A 10,269-nucleotide genomic window follows, 5' to 3' on the forward strand; every position below is an offset into this window, starting at 1 on the left:
ATTTTAATTTTAATTTAGTTAATTTTTGACTTTATGGGAATTTTTTTAAATCATGATTGCTAGAAAAAAATAGTTTTAGAAAAAAAAGATAATTAGTTTAAAAGTAACAAACAATCAAAATCTAAATTATCAGAACTGAATCCAATAACAAAATGTTTACTGATGTTGTTACAGAGAAAGAAAAAAAACAAAATGTTTACTGATTATTTCACACATGCACATGTGGATGTGGTTTAGATGTTTGCTAGCCTATGTGGAAGACTTCTGAGGTGCGTTTTGTAATGTATTAAAATTGATAGGGTGACAATGTAATTGCTGAGAGTTAAAGGATAAAGATGAGAAAAGACAAATTAACTGATAGGGTGACAATGTATTTGCTGAAAGTTAAAGGATAAAGATGAGAAAAGACAAATTAAGTTAAGAAGGAAGACTTGAACATGGCAGCTTTGACTCTTCTTAATCACTTGTGCCTTCAAGCGTCGTCACGACATCTGTCACTTCCTCACCAAACGCGCTCGGGTTATCCACGAAATCCCGTTAAAAATCTCAACTTTCGTCAAAGCCTTGCCGAATCATCGAGCTTTCAGTTGTCCACGGTTGCTGTAAAATCTCTTAGTCCAGTCGCGGTGGAGGGTTCGCCGGAGAAGAAGAAGATGGTGAAAGGTATCAGAGTTTACGAGCACGGAGGTCCTGAGGTGAGTTAAAAGTTTCGATTTTTAACTTCTGTGTCTGATTTGGGATCATTGTAATCAAATTAGGTTTGAGATTGATTTGGGATTTACTATAAGCTTCAAAATCCATAGTTCTTATTACACAAGGGAACCTAGTAATACATTTAAAATCTCTTGTTTAAAATAATAGTTAAATACTCAACAAATTGTTAAACCATTAGCTTGAGTAAAAGATTGATTTAGCTTTTCTGAATCAATGATGTGTTTTTCAGACATGGCTTTGGTTACTTTGTAGCATAAGATACAGGATAGTTGTGGTAGGCACTGTTTTGAAAGTTACATCTTTTGATAAAGAAGCTTGTGATTGGTTTTAGCATTTTTGCCTGTTCTGTATTCTCAGTATTTCACTGTGGGTTCTGTTTGCAATTGAAAGGTTCTGAAATGGGAAGATGTGGAAGTAGGGGAGCCAAAGGAAGGTGAGATACGCGTGAAGAACAAGGCCATTGGGCTTAACTTCATTGATGTTTACTACAGGAAAGGCGTTTACAAGCCAGACTCTATGCCCTTCACACCAGGTTCTGCTCTCTACAACCTAACTTTTTTACACAAACATAAGTTTATCTATCTCTTAACCTATATTATATGCCGTTTCTGATCATAGGTATGGAGGCTGTTGGAGAAGTGGTAGCTGTGGGTTCAGGATTGACTGGCAGAAAGATCGGTGATCTCGTTGCTTATGCTGGAAGTCCAATGGGTGCATATGCTGAAGAACAAGTACTTCCTGCTGATAAAGTGGTTCCTGTTCCTTCATCTGTTGATCCTATCGTTGCAGCATCAATCATGCTCAAGGGTATGACTGCACAGTTTCTCCTTCGCCGTTGTTTCAAGGTTAGTCACTAGGCCTGCAGGTTCGGGTAGTTCAGTAGTTTGGTTCTGCCAAAATTTCACCGAACCGAACCAAAAATTTCGGTTCAGTATTCAGGTAGTTTGGATTTTATAAGTAGTACTGAAACTAACCGAAGTTTTTGGTTTCAATTAATATATTGGTTAAATTCGGTTTAATTTGAATACTTTCGGTTAGTTCAGTTTGAAATTTTGGTTAATTCACTTAGAAACTTGGTTTTAAATTTTTTTTTTTTGAAATATTACAACCGAACTAACCGATCACCGAACCGAAAACCAAGGTCAGTCTGCATCTAATCTAAACAACTAACCGATTACCGAACCGAAAACCAAAGTCAGTTTGCTTCCAATATAAAGACTTCTTCACTGTATTTGACTCAAGTTCTATCTGTATTTGTAAAAGGTCGAACGTGGACACACGATCCTTGTCCACGCTGCAGCAGGTGGAGTTGGATCTCTGCTGTGTCAATGGGCTAATGCGCTCGGAGCCGCTGTTATTGGAACCGTCTCCACCAACGAGAAAGCAGCTCAAGCCAAAGAAGACGGGTGCCACCATGTTATCATGTACAAGAACGAGGACTTTGTCTCACGGGTCAAGGACATTACATCAGGCAAAGGAGTCGATGTTGTTTACGACTCTGTGGGGAAAGACACCTTCAAGGGATCTTTAGCGTGTTTAAAGAGCAGAGGATACATGGTGAGCTTCGGACAGTCCTCGGGAACTCCGGACCCGGTTCCGTTGTCCGATCTTGCTCCCAAGTCGCTCTTCTTGACGAGACCTTCCATGATGCAATACAACGAGACTCGAGAAGAGCTGTTGGAGTGTGCGGGTGAGGTTTTCGCCAATGTTGCTTCAGGGGTTATAAAGGCTCGTGTGAACCACAAGTACCCGTTGTCCCGGGTCGCTGATGCTCACGCAGACCTTGAGAATAGGATAACATCTGGCTCCGTTGTACTCTTGCCGTGAAAACGTGTAATGTTGTTTCTTTTTTTAGTCTTCCAATAAGAGCAATAAGATTCCTTTGTAGTAGGTGTGGAAAGATACCAAATCTGTGTACTATTTATCTTCCAGTAAGAGCAGTACGGTTTTTATTATGTTTTCTTTGTACAATCCATTACGATGTTTTCCTTTTTCGAAGAAAAAAAAAGACACAGCTTATGATCATGTTGTATATTTGAGCATTGGTGGTAAAGAGATGAGCACGATCACTTATGGTGTGGTCATCTGACACATCTCGATGTATGAAGAATTCATATCCCATAAGAGCATCTCCATTGAATGATTGTGAAGGATTGTGGGGAGGGGGGGAGGCTCACACGTTTCCAAAAAAAAAAATATAATATGTATTTGTTAGTGAATCTGAACCTTGGGAGTTCAGTGGGATGAATTCAATCTTTAACTGTTCCGTGGGTTCTACGACAGGTGTCGGTCCGTGATAGGTTTGGGTATTTTTTTTTTTTTTCAGAAAAAGGAAAAGTCAAACGAAAAAAGAAAATTAAAATAATACTCCCGGGCATTGAGATTGGAGAGATTTACTGTTGGAGTTGCTCTAATCATCACCAGATTTTGGTGTGTGGGTCAAATTCATCACCGGGCAGAACGGAAGTAAGTGTTGTTGACTTAATTAATGTCAATATCGGGAAGGGTTACACATGGGAAGAAAGTTAGTGGATGGATATATAATAAGAGCATTAATGATCATCTGATTATTTCCCGGAACATGTCTAATGTTATGAAAACCCTTGTCACGCTTCAGAAATGTGCATATGGGGTAGAATTAGAAAAGACTCACCAAGTCTTCATGCAAAGTTAAAGAGTGTAAAGTATGGATTATTCTAGTATAGATGGGGACAAAGACATGTTGCATTAAAGTTTTTCTATAACATGTTGCATGTCAAAATGGTTAACAAAAGCTATCTGGCATTAATTAGTAGTATATAAAATATTTATACATAGTGCAAAACACTCCTTTGAGGAGCAGAGGATCATAGATCTACCCTAAGTCAAAAGTACTCAAAGTTGCAAAAAAAAAAAATACAGCTGTGACCAAAAACAAAATCATTACTTCTTTTGGTATTAAAAATATGACACTAGATCCTGGATCCATTTAAGGAACTCTAGAGATGTGAAAGCAAAGTGAACCATCTATTCCATCATCAGAACATAGAGCAGAGTAGATTTTTTTTTGTTTCGGTCTCGTTTCTATCTTTTTATTGACAGTGTCTAAAAATGCAAGCTTCAAGAATGATGATGAGTTTTGCTCCTAAAAACCTCCCTCACGCTCAAAAAGTTCCTCTCTGTTACAAGCCCAAACTTTCTATTGTACCTAGCCGTTTGCTTAGAAACCAAAATGTTTCTCGACAACCCACAAAACAAGATTCGTTCTCTGTAATGGCTACTAGTGGCGATCTTGAGAGTACTCGTCCCTTGGCTCAGTTTACTCCCACCTTTCTAGGAGATCACTTCTTCTCTGTTCCCGTCGACGGCTCTGTAAGTACATAGACATAATGACCCCATGTGACACTATTTATGGTAGCTAAGATACATGAGATATTGAGATGTGATAACTTAACTATGTTTCACAATTCACATGCATTTTATATTATCACATCTTTGTAGGAGTTTAACGCAATTGAGCATGAGATTGAATCGGTTATGAAACCGTATGTGCGAGATATGCTCATGTCTCCCTACACCTGTGACAAGGAGAAGATTCGTCTCATTCACTTGCTTATCAGTCTAGCGATCTCCCATTATTTCGAAGACGAAATCGAAGTGATTCTAAACAAAGCTTTTGGGAAGTTAGAAGGCTTGATTGCCAAGGAAGATGATCTGGAAACAATCTCTACTATGTTTGAGGTTTTCAGATTGTACGGTCACAAAATGCCTTGTGGTAACAACTTAATATATATGGTTATATCAGTTTTATTGATTCTCATACATGGATATATTTTTTATTTTGACTATATTTATACATATAAATCGAATTTATTATAGATGTGTTTGAAAGATTCAAAGGAGATGATGGAAAGTTCGAGGAAAGTGTAGTTGGAGATGTTAGAGGGATGTTGCAGTTGTACCAAGCATCATATCTCAAGACAAAAGATGAGGATATAATGGAGGAAGCACGGAGTTTCACTAGGAATCACTTGGCGGCAGTGACTATTACTACTAAACCACATCTCTCTAAGCATATACAAAACGCATTGTACATACCTAGATATCATTGCGTAGAAATAGCAGTTGCAAGAGAATATATCTCTTTCTACGAACAAGAAGAAGATCACGAGGAGAATCTACTCAAGTTTGCGAAACTCAACTTCAGTTACTGCCAGTTGCATTACGTCAAAGAGCTCAAATATGTCACCAAGTAACGTCATTGTAGCTATTTTCTCAAATCATATATATATGTATTATATTAATCTTGTTATATGTGACTTGTGCTTCTTGTAGATGGTGGAAAGAGCTAGATCTTGCGTCAAAACTACCTAACACCTTTCGGGACAGAAACGTGGAGATCTATTTCGGCATGATGGGTATATACTTCGAGCCACGATACTCCCTTGCGAGAGTAATAGGCACCAAAATTTCCATGATCATGACAGTTGTTGATGACACATATGACGCATATGGCACTCTTTCCGAAGTTATAAGTTTCACTGATGCCTTGCAAAGGTATAACCTGTTTAATGTTATATTTTGAGCTCGTTCTTGTCATATGGTCTTATATAGAGTTAATGGCTAGATGGGATATTGGAACCATTGAAGATCTACCAAGCTATATGCAAATTATTTTCCGAACTTTGTGGGAGGTTATGCAAGACATCGAACATCAGATGAGCTCGCTAGGAAGACCTTGTGGGGTGCAGCCGACTATAGATGAGGTACGTTAGTGTTATTACTTATTAGGAAACAATAAGGAGGTATGGTACTAACGGGAAAACAACATATTTCAACCCATATAATTTCGATCATGTCATTTCACATCCAGTAAATGCGATTTTATGCGCACTCCATGAAATTGTTTGAATTTTATCTGAACTTCTACTGTAAGTCTGTAACACAAAAATCTATTTATTTTGACTAATTAAATGTTAGTCATTAGTTAACAATGGGTGAGTCAGCATTTGTCTCCAAATGGAACAACGATGTATCAGATGATGGCTTAAAACAATGTCGTTTGTATAACTAACCCAACAATAGTAAACATTGTATGTTTATTTTGAAAACACAATATAGATAAAGAGCTTGACAAAGAAAGGGTACCTAGAGATAGCAAAATGGGCACGCACAGGTCACGTATCAAGCTTTGAAGAGTACATGGAGGTTGGAATCGTCACAGGCGCAATGGATGATATGGCAGTCTACAGCTTTCTTGGGATGGAAGATTGTGATGAGAAGATAATGTACGAGTGGTTTGCCTCTAGACCTAAAGTCATCCTGGATTTTAATGTTGTTTTTCGTCTGATTAACGACATAACCACATTCGAAGAAGAGTTGGAGAGAGGAGAGGTGGCAAATGGAGTCAACTGTTACATGAAGCAACATGGTGTAAGCCAAGAAGAGGCGGTTATAGAATTGAAGAAGATAATTAAGGATCACCATGAGATGATGATGGACGAGTTCTTTAAAGCCTTATCTACTGTGCCACGCCAGATTGTAATGCGAGTCTTCAATACTGCACGAGTGATCAATTTGTTCTACAAGGAGGGTGATGGATTTGGTCATCCAGATGAAAATCTCAAAGCCCACTTTACCTCTTTGTTTTTGTAGATCTTTTATGTACGTGCTTTTGATTTTCATGAGTCATGCATTTTTGATAATCTCTGTGTTTCGAGTTGTTATCTGAGTTTTTGTTTTGAATCTATTGTTATCTTTTCAGCTAATGATTTATTGATTTAGTCATTTAGATACCTCTTTGAAATTGTTCCGAAAAAAAAAGATACCTCTTTGAAATACAAAGTGAGTTTAGCAAAAAATAAATAAATACAACGTGAATCTGTAATGGACAAGGTTCTACTCTAGAACTAATGTGATCAAACTATTGATAGCATAAAGGTATCTTTAGATAATATCACCATCCATCTAGTAACCAACTTTTTATCAAGTTCTTTTATTGTCCTAATATCCAATTTGGATACTATTCACACATCTATCTTATTAAAACAGAAACATTCTGTTGGACCTAACATTTATTTTGTAAGTTTTTAAATTAAATACACCTTTATACTTTATAGTTAAACTTACATTAAATCATTAATGTTTCTTTCTTTATATTACTATCTACATTTCCAAACAATATATTTATTTCTATATACTACTATCAATGTTTCCAAACAATATATTTTTTATACTACTATCAATGTTTCCAAACAATACAATAATTAATCTTAGTTATGTTATATCTATCATTTTCTTTTTAAAATTTTGTAGAAACGTCATAATTTCATAAATTTTAAAATAATGAACTTTAAAATTTGGAGTATAAGATTACAAATTATGAAATTGTTACAATTTAAATCAAATTAGATTACACATCGGTCATCCAACAGTTCAATCGGTTAAGTTCGGGTTTTAGTAATTCTTTTAATATGAATATTTTAAAAACTTAAATTGAATTGTCAGATCTCCGAATTAACCGGTATAATCACAATCGGGTTGAATTAAAAAACACTGATTTAAATGCAAAAATATTTTAAATATACACTTTTAAAAATTACCAAAATATTTGTTAAGTTATTAGTGAAATTTTTCATCGTAAAATATTCTGTGCTTCCAAAGCACGGGTCAAGATCTAGTTGTAAAGTATACACAGATCAGAAGGACCTAACTAGAGTAAGATAGATAAATCTTCTATAATTATCAAAGAGATGATCAGCTTCATCTAACTTTTTATAAAGGGATATTTTTATATTAAACAAAAATTAGGCTAAATTACAACTTAAACTTCAAAATGCTAAAATGAGCTTGAATTGGAATTGTTTTTCACTTTGGACATGGTGTGCATGGGTCACCCTGAACTTTAGTGTATCATAAACAATTATACATTTATTAAACAATGCAAAGAGTACAGAACCACATGATGTTAGCATAGAGAGCACCTATCATTACCACTTTCCATCATTTCGTTGCTTTTCATATTTTGTTTTCGTCTCAAAAAGAGATCTTGATGGTCTGCTCTTTAGCCAATCCAATTCACCAAATGTGCCTATAATATCGACAGTTCGTATTGTGTCACTGATATATAACATTTTTGTAGCACAGTAGCACATAACCAATTATTATTTTGGTATTTCATGTTTGTGTAACTAAGAGTTGTAAAAAGTTAATGAAGACAAGTAGCATAAACCAAACTTGGGTTAATTAAATCATTTTTTCCTGAAAACTATACCTACCTGTGAAAGGTGGCGTAGTTGATATCATAGAGTTTTTTTATCAAATGACGGGTTCCTCTTTCTGATGTTTTTCCGTTTTCTGTTCATGGATCACGAAATAGCTAGTTCAGGTCGTAATACACAGGAAAATGATATCGTTGAAAGTGTGTGAGTCCATGTCCAACTTTATATTATCTGATTAGTACGATATATATTGTCCATTTTGGGTTTGATAGACAAGCCCGTATAAATTTACTTTTGGGTTTCACTCAAAAAAGTCTCGTGCTAATTAAAGTTGGACTTTTCTTTATATATTAGACATTTCTTGTTTAATTTTCCAATGTAAGACTTAGTTTGATATCTCACATTATCTTCTTCAAATTAAGGACCATACTCATCTCGTGTGTTTTTCCTTTAACAGATCATCTTGGCACCATCTTATACTAGTAATCGTAAGGTTTCTTTTGAAAATGTGTTTTCTATAACATCTCGTTCATTTGAGAATGTTCGCCCACAACATCACTGATTCCATGATCTTTCTGATTAGTGTCGCCATAACCTCCTCTTCCACCTTAAAGGATCCCTTTCTTATTCGAAGTGTATTTGGTATTTTTGCAGATCTTTGTCAAAGTGTTTTGATACCAAATAAAGTGACTTGAAAACACGAAACTGTTCAAGCGAGTATTTAAACATGTGATAGCTTTAATTATAAAGAGTTCTTCCTTTATTAACGTTTAAAAAACTTCTTAAAAATTAAACAAGCTATTGTATCTCTTATTATATGTTTTTGTGTTATTATATGTTATGGATTCATCACCCAAGATGATATCTATATAAAAGGAATTAGATTTCATTTTCAATTCCTATTTAGAAATTTTCTTTTTCCTAATACTAATAACTTTAACTAATTATCCTAATTCTTTTAAGGATAATTTATTTTTCTAGTTATCTTAATTTTTTAAAGGATAATTTCTTTTTTTCATGTCTTCCTTTTTAGTGATGTTGAAGTTTATCTCTAACAAATGACAGTATTAAGCGAGCATATTCTTTGACTGAATAAAGAAAAGTGATTAGGGGATTCCGTAAATTAGTGGTAAATTTATCTATCTGTTCGTTTCTTTCGTTACTATTTGTGAAAAGGATTTTCATTCATAGGCTCTAACTGGTGATCAAAGAAATGAGTGAGAATGAGTAATTCATGTTTATTCCTTAAACTTGACACCATTTATAAGGAATGAGAATAATTAATTCATTTTCATTCCTTAAATTCGACATTATTTATAAGGAATATCTTTTCTTCAGTATTTTTTATCATTCCTTTTTTAATTTAAGGAATCAAAGAAAAAATATATTCCTTATGAAATTCGGGAAAGAACAATAGAGAACAATATTCCTATTATTTTTTTCCTCTCCATTCATTTCCTGGTTGTTCCTATTATTCCTTTCTGGTCACCAGTTAGAACCATAGTTGAATATGGAAACTGATGTATCTGAACATGAGGTATTTTCAAAAAGTTTTTGTGATGTGCTTGTAAGTTCATTCGTAAGTTTATTTGACGTGAAAGATTTTGGTATTGCATGAAAAAAAACTAAATGTGAAGAAACACATCGAAATGTGTCAAATAAAAATTTATTAAAACATTTTATCTGCAAACAAATTTTAAAATCGAAAGCCCAAGTTACAAAAAAAAAAAAAAAATTTTAAAATCTTAAATAAAAATATCAAATTGTTCATTTCGAGTTCTACTTCTATTCTATTTACATCTAAAAAACAAATATTTTGACCAGTGGAATTAACAAAAAGATGTGTGGTATTATCGACATAATTTAACCTGGAATAAAAAAAATAATTATTTTCGATATAAATAATAATACAATCACTATATGTTTGTTATATATATATATATATATATAATACAAATCCCTATATATATATATATATTAATCAAAATATTGATGAGAAGAATGAAGTGCACAATAAAAATTCATAAATTCCAATATGTCTTCTATAATATATTGAGAATACATAAGATATGTTCTAATTCAATTATTTATATATAATAATTATTTTGATCTTTTATTTTTATTTTTCAGAGTGATATCTAATCTGCGCATGGTTCCAAAACATTATCTAATACCAGTTATGAAAGAAAGAAAAATAATTGTGACCACTGACAGCACAACAGAAACCAGTGATCCTTGGTCATTAAATTCCTTTCAAAAGTTGACAAAAAAAAAATCCTTTCAAAATAAAAAGTAGAAAATATTCGTTTTTACTTTAAAAAATTTAATATGAAAAGGTACAATCCAAAACAAAAGC

At 33.9% G+C, this 10,269-nt stretch overlaps 2 protein-coding genes across 2 annotated transcripts; both read left to right on the top strand.

The window, feature by feature from the left end:
• The first annotated feature begins 417 nt into the window (after nucleotides 1-417).
• LOC130500352 (uncharacterized) lies at nucleotides 418-2,669 on the top strand. Its single transcript, XM_056995322.1, has 4 exons — nucleotides 418-695; nucleotides 1,105-1,246; nucleotides 1,333-1,559; nucleotides 1,978-2,669. Exons 1-4 carry the CDS (start codon nucleotides 438-440, stop codon nucleotides 2,539-2,541), a joined length of 1,191 nt encoding a protein of 396 aa, XP_056851302.1. The 5' UTR covers nucleotides 418-437; the 3' UTR covers nucleotides 2,542-2,669.
• Nucleotides 2,670-3,737: 1,068 nt separating this feature from the next.
• On the top strand, nucleotides 3,738-6,450 carry LOC108825270 (terpenoid synthase 25-like). The gene is made up of 6 exons (XM_018598583.2): nucleotides 3,738-4,065; nucleotides 4,195-4,468; nucleotides 4,573-4,945; nucleotides 5,029-5,250; nucleotides 5,321-5,459; nucleotides 5,815-6,450. Exons 1-6 carry the CDS (start codon nucleotides 3,805-3,807, stop codon nucleotides 6,346-6,348), a joined length of 1,803 nt encoding a protein of 600 aa, XP_018454085.1. The 5' UTR covers nucleotides 3,738-3,804; the 3' UTR covers nucleotides 6,349-6,450.
• The last annotated feature ends 3,819 nt before the right edge of the window (nucleotides 6,451-10,269 follow it).

Source organism: Raphanus sativus, chromosome 9 (genome assembly GCF_000801105.2).
Source record: "Raphanus sativus cultivar WK10039 chromosome 9, ASM80110v3, whole genome shotgun sequence".
NCBI classification, from domain to species: Eukaryota; Viridiplantae; Streptophyta; class Magnoliopsida; order Brassicales; family Brassicaceae; genus Raphanus; species Raphanus sativus.